Below are 17,924 nucleotides of genomic sequence, written 5' to 3' on the forward strand. Positions count from 1 at the left end.
CCTCCCAGGGGTCCACGCAGCAGCGCACACACCTGGGGCCCGGCCGGCTAAGAGGTCACTCCAGCCCCTGGAAGCCTGTTTATATGGCTCTGACGCCCTGCTGTGGGCGGCCACCAACCACCGGGACGCCATCGTGGCCTCACTTCTCATAAGGTGGCGACATTACCTGAGGCGGGGCGGAGTTCACCCTCAGGTGCTGGAGAGTGGGGGGGCGGGCCCTGGGGAGGGGGTGCCGAGCCCCTTCTACATCCCTACTCCATGCCTTCCCTTGCTGGAGCAAGGGTATGCTTGCTCCACCCTTCCCTCCACCTGGAGCAAGCATACTGCTCGGAGCCGCACCATCTCCTCTGCCCCCCCCAGCGGAGACCCTGCTCCCCATGGGCGGCAGCCGGCCAAGGTCAAGTCTGAGGAGAGGCAGAGAACAAGCAGTTCTTCCAGAAGCCACAGTTTTGCACATCTTTTGTTTTAATCATTCGAGTACCAAAAGTGACCCCGCAAATTGTCTGAGCGCTCCCACCCCCTCCCACCCACTCTTCTGCTCGGCTGGCCGTGGCCTCCGGCCCCCACCGCAGCCGGCACCGGCCCGGAATGCCCTGTTCTTTCCGCCCGCTGCCCCACCCCCGGACCCACTCACTCTCCGGGCAGCCTCACCCTGCTGCCCCCACCTCGGCTGGCGGGGCCCTGGCCACATCCTCAGGGCCGCCTGGAGCGGAGGACAGAGGGCGGGGCAGGATCTGCGCAAGGCCCAGAAACCCCAAGGGAAGCCGCCGGCAGGCTCCTCCTGGGGGTGGGCGACTCCGCAAACCACACCTCCCAGCCCCCTCTGCTGGTCGGCCCCCCGGAGCTCTGGCAGGGCTTGGAGGCGAGGAAGGGGGCAGACGCTGGTCCTGCCAGGCCTGGCTCCCCAGGAGGGACCTCCGACAAGCAGCACCCCGCGCTGCTGAGGAGGTGAGCCGCGCGGGAAAGGTGACAAAAGCGGGCTCGCAAGCCACAGACTTGCTGCGAAGCCTTCCGCTGCCTCGCGCCCGAGAGCCGCAGCCTGAGCTCAGGCTAGGACGGTCCCTGGTGGGAAGGGACAGTGAAAGGAAAGCATGGCCCAGTAGTCACGTGAGCCTTTCCCACTGTTTTTGTGAGTTCAGTTTCCCGAGGAAGAACACTTGGGAGACAAAGACAAGGCGAGCGAGAAGCAGCAGAAAGGACGGATGCTGGAAGCGGACCCGCCGAGGCTTCCCGCGCTACAGCCAGGCAGGCTGCCGGCCCGCGGGAATCGCGCAACAAAAACCCACAGACTGTGGCGTATACACAACGGACATTTACTTCTCATAGTCCTGGACGCTGGACGCGCAAGAGCAGGGAGCCAGCCTGGCCACGTGAGGGTCTTCTGGGTCGAGACTCCTTGCTGTGTCCTCGCGTGGGGGAGGGGGGGAGCTCCAGGGTTGCTTTTATAAGGGGCCTCAGGACTGCATCTCCTCCCCGAGGCCCCACCTCCCAACCCATCGCATCAGGGGTTGGGATGTCAGCTCATGACGTTGGCGGGGGCGTGGTGGGGGGACACAGACATTGAGACCACAGGATAGACGGTGAGCACAGCTAGGATCACTCTGCTTAACCAGGTGAGACCCACGTCTGAAATTGTACTGTAGTTTCATAACACACTCTAAAGTATAAAAACTATAAAAAGCAGTGTAGGGGAGGGTCTAGCTCAGTGGTGGAGTGCGTGCCTCGCATGCACAAGGTCCTGGGTTCCACCCCAGTACCTCTGTTTAAAAAAATAGACGAATAAATGAAGCTGAAATTACCCCCCTTCATTAACAAACAAGGAAAAAATAAAGTTAAAAAGGAAACAAACAAAAAGGTGGTGTAGATAAAGGACATCTGCGTGACCTAAGGTAGTGACCATTATTAAAGCAAAATCTCTGCACAATCTTCCAAAAAGGGAAAAAGCGACCACACAAACCATGAAGAATAGAAACCTCACATTTTCTGCAAAAACACCAAAGGCCACCAGAGGTCGCTCTCAAGCCTCCGTCTCGAGACTCCACGGACAATTGCGAAGGGAGACGGAACCCGCAGGGGCGAGGGGAGGCGGGCGAGCCCCAAAGGCTGAGCTGAAACAGACCCCGGAGGAAAGTTGCTCTGACCGCAGAACTGCCACAAGGACAGGGATGGACGGGGCGCGGGCGGCAGGACGGGGCGCGGGCCGCAGGGGCGCGGGCGGCAGGACGGGGTGCGGCCGGCAGGACGGGGCGCGGGCGGCAGGAGGGGGCGCGAGCGGCAGGACGGGGCGTGGGCCGCAGGGGGCGCAACCGGCAAGACGGGGCGCGGGCCGCAGGGGCGCAGCCGGCAGGACGGGGCGCGGTTGGCAGGACGGGGCGCGGGCCGCAGGGGGCGCAACCGGCAAGACGGGGCGCGGGCGGCAGGAGGGGGCGCGAGCGGCAGGACGGGGCGCGGGCCGCAGGGGCGCAGCCGGCAGGACGGGGAGCGGGCGGCAGGAGGGGGCGCGGGCCGCAGGGGGCGCAACCGGCAAGACGGGGCGCGGGCCGCAGGGGCGCAGCCGGCAGGACGGGGCGCGGGCGGCAGGACGGGGCGCGGGTGGCAGGACGGGGCGCGGGCGGCAGGAGGGGGCGCGGGCGGCAGGACGGGGCGCGGGCCGCAGGGGGCGCAACCGGCAAGACGGGGCGCGGGCCGCAGGGGCGCAGCCGGCAGGACGGGGCGCGGGCGGCAGGACGGGGTGCGGCCGGCAGCCTGGGGGAGGCAGCACTTCCGGGAGAGGGGAGCCTTGGCAAGCGCCCGGGGGCCTTTCCAGCCTGCGGAGAGGGAGTTTAAAACCCCCTATGAACGTGGGGTCCGTCAAGGCAGAGCGGAGCAAACTTCACACACCAGCGGCCAAAAATGCCACCCACTGAGGAGCATTTTCTGCACTCCGCTTAGTGGATGCGCAAGGACTGGGATCTTGTTAGGAGCCGTAAGTGCCAGCCGCGCCTGGGACACGAACAGGCTTAAGCAGTCTTACACTTGGCTGCTAGAAGAAGAAACCAGAATAAGAGTAAAAACAGCCATCGGTCGGAAATCCCACCGTGGGGAGGACGGAGAGGCGTGGAAAACAAGAAAACTGAATTAAATAGGCTACAGGTTTGAAGGGCATTAAAAGAACGTCTTGAAAGAAGTTTTTTTTTAAGTAACTAAGCAGAAGTGAGCAAAAAGAGGGGAAAGTTGAGTAAGAGCTGATTGGGCTCAGGAAACAAATTGAATTTTGGAATTCACTGAAAAAGAAAAATTCTTCCGAGTTCCCAGGCAAAATGATCAGGTTTCCAGACGCTCACTGCTGGATGTAAAGCAGATAAACAACGAGGGCCTCCGGAGAGCACAGGGAACTACACTCAGTATCTCGTAATAAACTGTAATGAAAAAGAACATGGAAAAGTATGCCTGTGTGTAACTGAATCACGTGGCTGTACACCAGAAATTAACACAACATTGTCAATCAACTATACTTCAGTTTAAAAATTTACAAAAAGAAAAAAAATCAAGTTTCTTTCAAGGGTGAGAGAAATAAACTGAGTCAAACTTTCAAGAGCAAAATACGAGGCAAAGCCAGCAGAGATCGCTAACAGCAGCGGAAGTGCGCCCGCCGCTCTCAGCAAGGCCGGGCTAACGCCCCCTGCAGGCGAGGACAAAGAAGGCCTGAGAAGCCAGAAGGCGGGGGAGGGTACAGCTCAGCGGCAGAGCGCGCGCTTAGCCTGCCCAAGGTCCTCAGTTCGATCCCCAGTACCTCCATAAAAAATAAAATAAAAATTAATTTTAAAATGCGTAAGAGAAACCTAATTACTTCCCCCACCAAAAAAGAAAAAAAAGCCACAAGGCAGATCTTGAGGGTTTACAATTGTATTGTACACCTTGACAGCAGGCAGTGACACGTGCACAAAATGCATTGGCCACAAAGAAGCGTCAGTAAACTCCATGAAGTAGAAGGTACTACAAACAGCCTCCTTTGACCCAAATACAGCAAAGTTCGGGTTTTTTTAATGTCTATTTTATGTTTTAAAAAATACTCTTGGATGAAAGGAAAAATACAAACTGAAGTGACAGAATCCCTTTAAAATAAACACAGCAGAGGGGAGAGTCTATGGCTCAGGGGTAGAGTGGGTGCCCAAGGTCCTGGGTTCAATCCCTGGTACCTCCATCAAAATAAATAAGTAAATAAAAACCTAATTACCTCCCCAAAAACAAAATTAAAAATAAATAAAATAAAAGAAACATAATAAAAACACCATACACAATGGGACCAGGGACCGTCACCGCCTTAAACGCTCCCACCACTAGAAATGGAAGAATGAACATAAATGCCTTAAATTCCCCACTCAAGCAGCCAGACAGGGAGCAACGAAGTAAAACACAGGAAATCAGGAGGGAGGCGGTAAAAGTGGGAAGTAACAGAACGGAGGACAGCAGGCGTCATCAGTGAACCAAGGGCCTCGCCCTTGGGAACACTGATGGAATTTTTCTGTTAATTTACAGAATTATTAACAGAACCGTTACTGTTATTTTAAAGAATAAAAGAATTAACTAACAAATAAGGAAACACTGAGGAGACCACAGATCCGTGAAGTAAGAAATGACAAAAGGGAGGGAAATGACCTCTGGGACAGAAGGGAAAAAAAGTTTCATCAACAGAAGGTACCTGGCTGACCTCTGAGCAGATAACTTTGAAGTCCTGAATGAACTGGGTAATTTTACAGGGAAATTCAGTTTGCCAAAATTTACCCTATTAGACCGATAGGTAGGAAGGGAGAGAGAGAGAGTGGATGCGCAAATAAGTAGTTGGGTGAATTGGTTATTTGGAGTCAGGGCCTAAAAGAGGAGCCAAGCTTAGGCGAGGTCAGGAGGCCGGGTCTGGGCCGGGGGCTCCGGCGCCCGCGGACGAGGAAGGATGTCTGTGCGCAGAGAAGACGCAGCAGGGGGGGGCCGCCGTCCACAAGCCGGGAGGAGAAACCCCGCCGGAAACCCTGACCTGTAGCCTCCAGAAACGTGGCAACATTAACTGGCTTGGGTTTATTTTGCAGGCTGTTTTGCAGCGCCCTGAGCAGGCTTCCCAGGGCCTTCCCTCGGGGAGCCCAGCTGAGGGAGGTAGCCTCAGCAGGACGGACCTGGGGGAAGTTCCAGGTGTCCCCCAAACACCTCTGATGTGTCAGAAGTCACCCTCCAAACGTCTCTCCTGTGGGTCTTTGGGGACTCGGTTCAGGATTTGCTCAGGCGAGTCCCGGGCAGGCGCTCCCCTCGGGGCCGGTCCTTCCTTCTGCAGGCCTTTCTGACGGCTGGCAGGGTGCCTGAGGGTCCCAGTCCCCCAGCTTGCACACGGGTAGGGGGCTGTGCTCAGAACCTCGGTGCTGACCCCCACGTTGTCTGCCCTGACCCAGACACCCTTTCTGCCCTCCAGTCCCAGCCAATGGAAGAAAACAGAGTGAGCATACAGCCACAGTGCAGGTCAGGGGTGAGAGAGTGCAGGGTGGGCCTAGATGCTCAGTAGGGCTGGGATGACCAGCAGGGGGCGGGAGGGGCGGCCACGGCCCAGGGCCTTGGGCCCGATGCCCGTGGGTTTGAGTCTGGGGCAACAGGAAGCCACAGGAGAAGGCAGACAGGCTCCAGTGTGGCCACTTTCACTGGCAGGACCTCTGCTCCAGGCACCCCAGCCTGGGGCTGCCTGGAAAGAGACTAGGGTGAGGATGATGGGGGGGTCCCCGAGTTGGGCAGCCTGGCCCACAGGCTTTCAGAAGGGCAGGGCCAGGTGGAAAGGGAAGGGAGCCAGCCTGGACTGGGACCCACACCACCCAAGAGTCAGGCTGGGTGCCATTTCTAGGCCGATCACAGAAAACACGCCCCACCACCCCCACCCGGCACTCTTTGCGCTCCCCAGGAAAGACGCGGGGCCAGGGGGTAGGCAGTCGGCTTTATTCAGAGCAGGTGCAGGCGGCCCCCCAGGGCAGGGCCGCCAGGGGAGGCTGGGTGGGCGGGGCTCCGAGCATCCTGGCTGGGGCGGGGCTTCTCTAGATCAGCTCCTGGACACAGAAGGGCGGGGCCTCAGGGCACCACGTGGCCCCCAAGCCCCCCACCACCAAGAGGCAGCGGCTGGGGCTGCAGCCAGGAGTGGGTGTCCCAGCTGCGCAGCAAAGCAGGATAACAGCCCCAACCCCTCGGGACCATTGAGACAGAGGGGGTCCTCCAGCTGGTGGGCTAGGCTAGCACAGTGAGGGGCCCAGGGAGCCTGAGACGATGCCCACAGTGCCCTGCTGGACGGAAGCAGGGGACAAGGGCCAGCCTCCTTCCTCCCCGCCCAGCCCTGCCCTCACGCCCCAGCTGCCAGGGTCCCCTCCTGGCCGCCTGTCACCAGCCTGGAGGCCCAGGATCTAGAGCGAGCCAGGGCCCTCATCAGGCGGGGGGGACTCAGGCCGAGGGCTCAGCGCAGACCTGGGCACAGGCTCACCTCCTTCAGGAGCTTGGCACACCTCCCTGTGGGACAGGACAGCGTGAGAGGCTGTGGGGTGGGTGCCTGGGCCCCACCAGTGGGGTCCCTAGCCCAGTGACCACCCCAAAGGCCTGGGACTTACCGTACCGGGCCACCAGGTACAGCCCCGTGTCTGCTGTCAGCTCCCGGAACCTCCAGAAGCCTGGTTCATACTCGCCCTCAAGGCTCCGAGCTGTGGGGGGCACAGGCGCCTGAGCCAGGTGGTCCCCAGGAGGGCAGCAGCAGCCCAGCCCCCCACCCCAGGGGGAGCTTACTGAAATACTTCAGCACGTGGAATTCTTTGCCCTGCCAGGGAAGGGACACCCTCAGGATGGCGTACTGCTCGTAGTCTGTGTCTATGACGTGGATCTCCCTGTGGCCTGGGGGAGGAAGCGGGAGGGACAGACATGGGCAGACGGGCCCCTTCTCGGGCTTGGCAGACCTTGGAGGCCAGGGTCTGCAGGGCCTGACCCCACACTCTCGCCACCCCGAGCCCAGCCCCTCCTGTGATGCCAGGGTGGAGGAAGGAGGACTAGATCAGCCCCAGAAGGCTGCCCCTGAGCTGGGGAGATGGGTGTCTGGGGCACGAGGAGGCACGCAGGGGGCAGCGCAGGGAGCGGCGAGGCCGTGTGCAGGGCCAGAGGGCAGTAACCGCAACCAGGAAACGGCTCTTACCAGGGAAAACAAATTTCCCCGAAACGTCTATTTCTGAGCTCACTATTTCTTCAGTCTCACAGCTTCCTGAGCTGGAAGGCAGGAGAAGGGCTCATTAGGAAAACGCCAGCCTGCGTCCCTTCTGCCGGGCGCACTCCCGGCGGTGGCGGGAGGGGGACCGTGTCTTCGGGAAGGGCTCTGGCAGCGTGTCGGTCCCCAGGAGAGCCTGGAGCAGGATGAGGAGGGCAGAGGTACAGGCTGGGACCATGCCTGCCTCTCGCCCAAGGGCTCCGTGACCTCCAGAGAGCCAGCTACCGCTAAGTCCTCTTTCCTTTCTTGTAAACTGACGGGGTTTCATCAAGACTGTTCTTTCTCTGGGAGAAGATGGAGGTGGAGGAGCAGACCTACAGCTGGCAGCTCTGGGAGCCTGGGGGTCTGGAGCACCATATACAACAATGACCACATTCACAGCTGCTCCGGGAACCGGCCGCACGTGCCTGCCCCCCCCCCACTCCACCCCCACGGAGCCCCCAGGAACCTCCGGCTGCTTACCTGTTATATGCAACCTTTACAGTCAGCTCCTCCCCACTCAAGGTCAGGAACAAGGCCTCCAGCCTCTTGGGGGTCTTCAGTGCCAGGTTTTGGCTGGAGGCCACACCGACTTCCCGCCAGAATCCTGCAATCTAAAGAAAGAAGCCGGAGCCAAGCCCATCTCAGGCAGCCGGACAAAGACCCAATCCCTGGGCCTCAAAGAGGCAGACCCTCCCCTGGCCCTAGACCCCCCAGGCCGGGAGCTGGCAGGTTCTGAAAGGTCAGTGGACGGCCGCAAGGCTCGGTAGCAAACAGCAAGTTGTCGGCCTTCGGAGGGGCCCCTCCTGGCCGTCAGACAGCTGGGCCGATGGGGCGCGCCCCTCCCTGAGCAGCCCTGTCTGCAGCTGCCACGGGGCCGGCCCCAGTCCCCAAGCAGACCCAGCCCCTGCTGCTGCCGGGCCTTGGGGACAGGACTGCAGCCGCATTGGTGTTGGGAGCCTGAGAGAGGGCAGCAGGAGAGGGCCAGCCGAACGTGAAACGCGCCCAGGAGCAGCGGCCAGCAGCCCCGCCCCCAGGGAGGAGGCCCCGCTCTGCCCCGTCACATGCGGATGGGGCTCCTGCCTCCAAAAACTGACCCCCGACAGAGCCCAGCACATCCATCCGAATTTTTTGGAAACCGATCATTTTTGCAAAAGAAACGAACCCGTGTCCCAACACCCATCGCCTCTGAGGCTGCCGACGTGTCCGGGCCTAGTAGCTGGCAGACCCAGCAAAGAAGCAACTGGGTGGAAACCAAAGCCCCCAGCCAAGGGCTCCACACCTGGAAAGCCTCCAGTTCCCACGGCGTGCGGGGTCGGAGGGCGCAGGAGGGTCCCACCCACCCGGGAGCAGGAGGTGGCCGTGCTGAGCCCCACACCCTGGAGACCCTGCAGGACCCGCTGGCCTGGCCAAGGATGTAAGCCTGCCCCCAGGAGGCCCTGAAGAGGGTGCTGCCCCTGCCCATCCTTGGGCACTCGCCTCACACCCACTCACCAGGAGAGGAGACCCCCGGCAGGGCTGAGCTCAGAGCCTCAACCACCTGCCCTTGCGGGGCTGCCCTGGGTGGGGCCTGGGGCCCCAGCGTAGCTACCCCGGCATCCCTGGGAGTGGGGAGACAGGGCACCGGAGCAGCTGGACGCTTGGGCCCCTCCCTGCCCATCCTCTCCAAGCCAAGAAAGACAAGCCACCTTCTGCAGGTCCAGGTCCTGCGTGGTCATCTCCACCTGCACCAGGGTGACGGCCAGGACGGCGCTCAGCAGCCTGGTCTCCATGAAGGGTCTGTGCTCCGGGCTCCTGTGCCCTCCCAGGTCTCTGGGGTTATATCGGGAGGGAGAGTTGGCGTGTTGCACAATGCCCTGAGAGTGTCCTCGGCAAACTTGGCCTCCGACCACACAGGGGGCGAGCATCCTGGCCCCGGATACCCACAGCCTCGGAGTGGGGGGTGGGGTCTGGACCAGAGCAGCCTGCATCACCACCTTCCTGGCCTGGGGACAATGGTGGACAGTTCAGCCTAAGAGCAGGACCAGGCCGCCCACACCCACACGGCTGCACAGGACCACATCTCCAACCCTAGGAGGGGCTGCAGAACTTGGGTGAGAAAGGATGTTCCTTGCAGAGGGAGCACAGTGGCCTGGTGGGAGGGCAGGGCCCACAGGAGACGGCGGTAGGGTCGAGCCAGTCCTCTGCAGGCACCAGGGGACTGCCAGCTGTTCTGTCTCCTTCCTGCACCTGCGTCCTCTCCCACTGTGATGGTAGCCACCCTCCCCGTGCCAAGCCCCACAGTGCACAGTGAGATGAGGCCCACAGCCCAGAAGGCCCTGCCTTGCTCGCACTCCAGGGGCAGGGGGCCGCCAGCTTCCCCTCTTCCCATCCGGGCCCCAGACCCCCACCCCTACCGAGCTTTTGATCCCAGACTCAGACCAGAGGATGAGCAGGTTGAGGTGAAGTTGGAGTCAGTTTTCCTGGGCACAAGCCCCGGCCCTTCTACAGCGTAGCCCAGGCGAGCTGCCTGCCTCAGCTTCCCCGTCGCTCATGGTCATGAGGCAGACTGGCAGGTGCCAGGTGGCCAAGAGGGGCCTAAGGCAACTCCTACCCAGATCAGCATCCCTGGTCCTTGGCCGGCAGGGGGCAGCCTTCCACCTTCAAGGCCAGAAAAGCCCACCCTGCAATGGCTCCATGCTTGGTCAGCTAAAGGGGACTGGCCACCTTGATCTGGATGTAAGACTGCCTTCCAACAAAGGCCATCAGGTTGGGGTCAAGCGAGGACAGGGAAGCCCAGAGACCAAGGGGACCATTCAAAGGGTAGGAGCAGTAGGGAGCCCCAGGGAGGCTGAGCACTGGCTGACCCCAGCCCCAGTCTGACCCCAGAACCAGTCTGACCCCAGCCCCTGTCTGACCCCAGAACCAGTCTGACCCCAGCCCCTGTCTGACCCCAGCCCCCGTAAGACCCCAGCCCCCATCTGACCCCAGCCCCTGACTGACCCCAGCCCCTGTCTGACCCTGGAACCAGTCTGACCCCAGCCCTGGGCTGATGGGCCAGGGCTCCCCAGGGACAGGAGAGGGAGGGCAGGAAGTGTGGGGGCACACCCCGTGTCTGGGGTGACCAGAGCCAGGATGAGGACACACAAACTCAGGGCTAGTGGCTCCCGGCTCCGGCCCTGCCAGGGCTGCAGGACATCCATGAGCGATGAAGCAGGACCTCCAGCACCTTCCTGCCCCACCCCACGCTTGGCCCTTTGAAGTATGTGCGCTGGACAGAACCTGGATGCTTTGAGGTCCACCAGGCGTGGCGCCAGGGACCAGAGGAGCCACCAGAGCAGTGGGCCCCAGGGGAGGGCTCTTCCGGCCCACACCTCATCAGGGGTCCGCACAGAGCCCAGACCCTGGAGTCTGACCCCCAGGCCTGAACCCCAGTCCAGCCCCTCACTGGGCAAGTTCAAGGTCAAGGCGACACTGGTAGTAACAGGGAAACCTCAGGAAGCCCTACCCAGCAGGGCCCCTGCCGCTCTGCCTCCGGCCCCCATGGCCGGGCTCTGTGCGCCCAGGTCTCCACGGGGCACCTCGGTTTCCTCACAGGTGCTGGGAACCCCTGGGGGCGGGGCTGATGGGCACCCGACAGTCTGCGGGTGCAGCCCTCACAGACGGCACACTCGGCGGAGGCCTCCTGCTCCCCTGGAAGCCAGAGTCCTGTCCTCAGCTCCTGAGCCTCTCACCTCAGTGTCCCCCCAGGAGCCCGGGTCAAGGCGGGGCCCACTGTGCCCCCCGAGGGCCGCTCCAAAGAGGCGGGGAGTCTCGAAACTGCAGATTCTGTTTATTGGGTAGAAGGGGGAGCCCTAAGGAGATGTCCTGTGGAGAATGGGGGTCGGGGAGGTACAGGGCCAGGAGGGTCGTGAGTCTGGACAACTCGGGAGTTGGGGCGCCAAGGCCTGCTGCTCCAGCTCAACCTGCACAGACGGGAAAGGCGTGTTCACTTCTCAGACACCCTTGCTGCAGCAGGGTGTCCCACCCCACTTACTCATCACCCAGAAGGCCAGTCCCAGCACCAGCGCTGCCCCTTCCCTGGGGTCCTGGGACCCCAAACACACTTCCCAGGGCCTCGTTCACCCCCAGCTGGTGGTGAGGGGGCTGGCATGGAGGGAAAGCCCCAGCAGAGCCACTAAACCACGACAAAGCCCACAGACTCAGCACCTGATGGGGGGCACCTGTCTCCCAAAGTTGCTTTTTCTTTTTTAAGCTAAGCCTGAGGGGTGGGGCCCAGAGCAGGAAGACAGGGCTCCCACTCTCCACAGTTAGAACCTTCCTGGGGACGACGGGACACGATCCCCGAGCCCCTCCCCTCCCACCCGTGAGGTCTCTAAAACAAGCACACAATCGGCAGGAGACAGTGCCGGGGTCCGGGCACCATCGCGGACGCCCATGAGCTGCGGCAGCCCTCGGGTCCCAGCACAGCGCAGGGCACACCCAGGCCAGCCAGGGAAGGCTGAGGGATGCCGCCTGCCGGCCACGCAGAAAGCCCCACGGAGCAAACACCCAACCAGACACACGTGACCGTCACATGGTGTCTGTTATTTATCCTTTCATGTAGGTTCCCAAGTTCTTCACGATGAACTTGGGTGATGGTTTCCAGGTGTCTACTTCGGGAAAATGTGTCCCACCCAAGAGCCCACCTGCATCCGTGTCCCAAGGGCTCCCGGGGACCCAGCCCTGTGACAGCAGCAAACAAGAAGAAGGTGGTTCCCACCTCATGGGACCCTGAGGGAGAGGATGAGCACCCAGGGATCCCCAGGCCAGGCCCCGTGCCCGGGGACACAGAATGTACAGGATTGGATGTGTCCCCAAAATTCAAGTCCACTTGGAACTCTGAATATGACCTTATTTGGAAACAGGGGTTTTGCAAAGATGTAATTAGTTAAGGATCTCGAGATGAGGTACCCCTGGATTTAGGGTGAGCCCCACACCCAATGACTGGTGTCCTTATAAGAGGGAAACCCGGCTGTGTGGCAGTGGAGGCAGAGAAGGGGGGCGCCCACAGGCCTAGGATCACCAGCACCAGAAGCTGAAGGAGGCATGGATGCTCCCCTGTGGACTCCAGAAGGAACCAGGCTGCCCACCCTTGACTTTGGACCTCTGGCCTCCAGACTGTGAGAGTAAACTTCTGCTGTGTTAAGACCCCAGTTTGTGGTCATTTGTTATGCAGCCTTAGGTAATCAGGAGAGGCTCCCTGGAAGAGGTGGTGTGCGAGGTGAGGCCTGAAGCACAAAAGTGAGTGTGCAGGCAAAACCATGGATGCTGAGGGGTGGGGATCTGCACCTGCAGACCTCGGGAGATGAGAGGGCAGGGGACGTGGTGAGAAGCAGGCCAAGAAGTGCCCTGGAGAACCAGAGGGAGGAATGACCCTGGCCCTCACCTGGGAAGAGCCAAGGTGGGTCTCCAGCAATGTCATGGTGCATCCTTGCCGCCGGGGGAGCACGCATCTGTAGAAAGATAGGTGGTCCGTGAGAGGCTGAGCTTGCCGGGACTGCCCACCGCGTCCTACCACCCCCAGCCCCCCAGAGGGTGGGGCTGAAAAATTCTCCCGCCCTGGCTGCCCAAAACCTGTCCCTTTTGTGTGTTGAGGGGAAGAGAGAGGTGTGAAGAAAAGTAGCTGGGGGGACCGCCAACCCACCCTCAGAAGAGAAAACCATCTGGTGCCTCCCCTTCCCAGAACTAGGGGCGCGGAGCTGGGGCGGGGCTTGGCAGAGGGCGGGGAAGGCGGGCGTGGCTTTGGGCAGAGGGCGGGGTGGTGGGCGGGGTGTGGCAGAGGGGTGTGGCCAGATGGGCGGGCCTTGACTGGGGTGGGGTGGGCGGGGCTTGACGGAGGGTGTGGTTGGTGCGGGGGCTTGGCAGGGTACCTGACTTGGGCAGCGTGACCCTCATGGCATCGGGGAGTCCCACGGTCAGGTAGAAGTCCTGGAAGGCCTTCATGGCCTGGGGACTCGCTTCCTGGGTCCGGCCTGGGGCGGTGCAGGGGCGCCTGTGAATCCCCGTGGCTCACAGAGGTGAGAGGGAAAAGGGACTGGGGGTCTCCCGGCCTCACTACACTTTCTTAAAGGCTGACAACAGGTCTGCCACCCGCAGTTGGGCAGGTTGAGGACTGCATGAAAGTGTCCGCCGGGCTGAGGCACCAGTGGGGGCTGGAAGCTGCCCAGTGGGGCCCCTTTTGTAATTCATGCAAGGGCATCTGGGAGGTTGGGGTGGCCCAGATGTCCTCTGGGACCATGTTTCCCGGGGCCCCACCCCCTTCAAGCATCATTACCTGCAGCTCATGAAGCCAGCCTCCAGCTTTCACCCCAGCCTCTCCCCTTGGGCCAGCTCACCTGGCCAAGCCCCCCAGAAATTAAAGCAAAATAGGATCTCAGCCCCAGCTCAGGGTGTCAGACAGTAAGTCGGGCAGGGGAGGGTGGGTTCCCAGCCAGAGAGGGGTATGAGCTTTGGCCTGAGTGCCCAGCCCTCAGAGGCACCTCCCGTCAACCCCTACCCACCCAAAACACTTCGGGGTCCTGCCACCCTGTCCCAGACCTGGTCTTTGCAGGGGCCCAGACTTGGGAGTGTGTGATGAGGTGGGGCAGGGGAGGAGGTGGGGGCAGGTCCTGAAGGCGGGGCCCTAGTGGGGGGTGATAGGGGCTCCATGGGGATGGTGGGCAGCTGGGGACCCTCACTGTAGAGCTGCACCATGGTGCTGAGGGCCCCCTCCAGCTCCTTGTAGATGTAGACCACGGCGAAGGAGCTGTAGTCCGTGTCCACGATGCGCACGTCCAGGTAGCCCAAAGCTGCAGAGGAGGTGCTGGTCATGGAGAAGGACACGGGGCCAACCCTGACCCACACCAGCCTCTGCTTCAGGGAGGGAATGAGGAAGGGGTGGGGCAGGAGATGGAGGGGGTTTGTGGGAGGGTCCCGGGCAAAAGGACAGTCCTGTGTCACCCCCAGGAGACGGGGGTGCAGGGCACATACCGGGGACTCGGAAGTGCCCTTGGGAGCCTGTCCTCAGGTACTCAGCATCCACCTGGTTACAGCCATCAGCCCTGGGGGCGCACAGCCCATGCTCACTCTCGGCCCCGCCCACCCCACCCACCCTGGCTGCGGCCACACCCACAGGGCTCACCTGGGGAACTCCATGTGGACGCTGAGGTTGCCCTCCTCTGTGGCGTTGATCTCCCTGGTGGACATCAGCAGGTGGTCCTTCTTGCCCCAGAAGACCTTGCAGTCAGAGACCATGGAGACCACATACCAGAGGCCTGAGAACTGCAGGACAGCTCGGTGACAGGCAGGCTGGACCCTCCTGGCCCCGGGACCCTGGGGCACAATGCCAGGCGGCCAGGGGGCCTCCAGAGTGTCCATCTCTTGGGTCTGAGCCCCTGTTCTGCCACTCGCCTGGGACAGGTCCCATGGCCATTGTGAGCTTCAGTTGTGCCAACTGTGAAGTGGGTCAGTAATCACAGACCAGGTTGTTTCAGGATTAAGTGCAGAGGGACTCTAAAGGGCTTCCTGGCCCCAGGCACAGAGCAAGTGCTCCGAGGAGGCAGCAGCTACTATCCCCACGTGGTCGCCGTTGTCTCCAGCAGGGACTCAGCCCACACCCCACCCACGGCACAGCACGGGGCCTCCAATACCTTTTTGGCATCAAAATCTGGCTGCAGCAGGACCTCGGCCTGAGCAGCAGACACCTGGAGCAGCGCCAGGACACAGCTCAGCAGAGCGGCCCTCATCCACATGCCCATCCTCTGGCCCACGGTCCCGAGTCCACGCGAACCCCGCCGGCCTGGCTTTATAGCGCCGCCCTCCAGCTGGGCTCAGCCACGAGCAGGCTGGGGAGCGGAAGGCACCTTGGCTCCACAAACCCCAGCGCCTCTTTGTCCATTGTTTGGCACAATCGCTCAAGTGTCTCCACAGGCCCCAGGGGTCACTTCCTGGAGGGCTCTCACCTGACTCACACTGTGCGCACCTCCGTCCACCTGCAGCCTGGCTGAGGCGGGGCCCCGGGGCCCTTGGGGTGCTGCTGGGAAGCAGTCCCCCAGAGCCCCACCCCTCACCTCCCTACACAGGAGTGGACCCACCATTGGCCAGGGCTCTGGACCTTGTCTCAGGGCAGAGCCTGGGCCAATTCAGTTGTGACAGAGGTGATGTCAGAGACCTGGGCACCCCTCACTGCAGACCCCCGGCTGGGCCTCCCGCAAGCCCACACGGAGGGTGGGGCCAGGCTGCCACTCAGGGCAGATTATGGTCTCGGGGCCACCTTATCAGTGGTTGCATAAGCGTGTGGACCAGAGTGTCGCCGGGGAGGCGCCAAGGGCTGGTGGAGGCTGAGGCCGGCAAGACCTCTCCAGGTGACCTCTCCTGTCCACTCCAACAGGGCACCACAGGGACACTATCTAAGGAGCAGTGTGTGACCTCGGGGCACACTCCAGGCAGAGGTGGGGGTCCCCAGCCCCAAGGCCAGCTGTGGGCTCTGGAGTGGAAGTGGGCACAGGATCAGAGGAAGACTCCAACCCCAGAGGGCGGGGCAGAGCTGAGGGCGCCCGCCTGCCGCCTCCACTCGGTCTCGGGAGGCGCCAGCTCTCAACCAGGACCCCGAGTCATTGGATAGAATGCCACGAAAGCCTTTTGATGAGAACATTTACAAACTGCACATTTGATAAAGGACTTAAGCCCTCAATCTATAGAGAACTCTCGTGACACAATAAAAAAAAAACAGACTAAAGATTTGAAAAGATTTGCAGGTGGCAAATATGCAGAGAGAGAGGCTCGCGGGTGTTGTGGCGAAACGCAGACTGAAACTGTGCCGAGATGCCACTGCACACCAGCAGGACAGGGACTCCATTTCTAACCCGAGACTGTCCCTGCCAGGGTGGGGAGAACCCCGCCGAATGGTCCGGCAGTTTCCCATGAAGGCAAACATTAACCACACGGCTGGACTGTCACACACCCAGCAACTTACCCAGGAGAAATGAAACACACACTGACCCGCCTGTGGCTGGTCCCGGGACCTTCTTGACAATCCCTGAGAAACGGAAATGACCAAATGCCGTTCAGCAGGGGACGGATGAACCACTCACTGCTCCCCGTGTGATGAGACCTTTGAAAGGCGGAAACACCGACTCACACGTCACAATTCGGATGACACCCCAAATGCGTTACACTGAGTGAGAGAAGCCAGTCTGTAAGGCCTGCAGACTTGGTTCCTTTCCTTGGGTGTTCCAGAACAGGCAAACCTGCGGGGACGGAGAGCTGTCCCACATTGCCTGGGACGTGGCGGGAGGGGCTGAGGACAAAGTGGCCCGTGGAGACTTCTGGGGTGATGGACTGTGCTGGTTACAGGACTGTCTGTGCTCGTCTAAACTTGCGGATCCGCACATCAAAGAGGGTGAACACTACTGTACGTAAACTATGCCCCAATTTTTTAAAAGTGTGTGTATAGCTACAATATATGTGTATACATACACTGTATAAACTCTTTCCCCAAGTGCCACCTCTTGGGATGAGGGACAGGGAGGCCAAAAGGACCACCAAGTCCACAGGCGACACACCCAAGGCTCCCAGGGAAGAGTGGGGGCGGAGTGCGGTGCAGGACAGAGACTGGACCTCCAACCACAGGACTACTGGGCGAGAGCAAGCAAGGGCCAAGTGACGGGTCACCGCGGCCTGCAGATCCCCTGAGGACCCTCAGAGGTGCGGGGCAGCACCTACCTTGCAGAGGACACACCCAACACCAGAATTTGCCCAGCCTTGGTCAGGGGACTCTCCACCAGAAATCTGGGGTGTCTGACCATCTCCTGGCCTCCCACTCCCCCCTCATCCCCCAAACCCACTCTCCACGCAGTGACCCACACAAACCTTGTACAGCATAAATCTTCCACACCCCGATTGAAATCCTCTTGTGTCATCGTGGCACCCAGCGCAAACCCGCACCAGACCACCACGTGCATCAGCCAGGCCTCCGGCCTGCACCTTCCGGCCCAGCAGCCCTCTGGTCCCTCCCAGCACCCCCACTGGAGCTGCCTGCTCCCTGGGCTCCGTCTCGCCTCGGCCTCCCCCAAGCAACGTCCCCCAAGCAACGTCCCCCAAACCCCTGTCTTCTGTCTCCTGGCCACTTGAGCGTAATCCAAACGCTCTCCCGTGTCTGTTGTCTGCTCTGCCCGCACGCACTGCACACTCCGTGACAGCAGGAGCTGGACCAGCCTGTTGCTGGCCTATTGGCCTCTGTTCCCCTGGCCCAGAGAGGGGCTCATTAATATCTGGGAATGAAGTCGCTTTGACCAGCAGGTCTACTAAACTGGGACCTTCCCAGCACATCACCACATTTGCTTCAAAGAAGAGGCTTCCCCCTTCCACAGGGGTTTGGGGAACGTCTTCCCATGAAAGAGAGAAGCAACAGGGACAAAAGGGCGTTCAGGCCTGGTCCAGACACCTCAGGAGGGAAAGCGGTCTGGCCAGATGTCCTCTGCTCCAGTTCCGGGAAACCTTAAGCTGATAAACAGCGGTCTGTAGATGGTTTACATGAGAAGCCAAATACTATTATTATCTAAGCATCAGCCAAAGGTGGGAAGTCACAGCCAGTCAGTCCCAGTGCTCCCGCACTGAGACAGCACAGGGCCCTCGGTAGGTGTCTCAGCCGGTTTCTCCCAGTGACGTCAGCAGTAAACAGCTCCTTAAGCCACTTGGT

General features: G+C 60.9%; 1 protein-coding gene across 1 annotated transcript; it reads right to left on the reverse strand.

Annotated features, from left to right (window-relative positions):
• Positions 1 to 11,015: 11,015 nt before the first annotated feature.
• LCN15 (lipocalin 15) lies at positions 11,016 to 15,011 on the reverse strand. Its single transcript, XM_006218230.4, has 7 exons — positions 14,875 to 15,011; positions 14,367 to 14,506; positions 14,216 to 14,286; positions 13,924 to 14,034; positions 13,117 to 13,218; positions 12,633 to 12,699; positions 11,016 to 11,169 (listed from the first exon to the last, which is right to left on the reverse strand). The coding sequence occupies exons 1-6, from the start codon at positions 14,980 to 14,982 to the stop codon at positions 12,665 to 12,667; spliced, it is 567 nt and encodes a 188-aa protein (XP_006218292.2). The 5' UTR covers positions 14,983 to 15,011; the 3' UTR covers positions 11,016 to 11,169; positions 12,633 to 12,664.
• Between the last annotated feature and the right edge of the window lie 2,913 nt (positions 15,012 to 17,924).

This window comes from Vicugna pacos, chromosome 4, assembly GCF_048564905.1.
Source record: "Vicugna pacos chromosome 4, VicPac4, whole genome shotgun sequence".
Taxonomy (NCBI): domain Eukaryota; kingdom Metazoa; phylum Chordata; class Mammalia; order Artiodactyla; family Camelidae; genus Vicugna; species Vicugna pacos.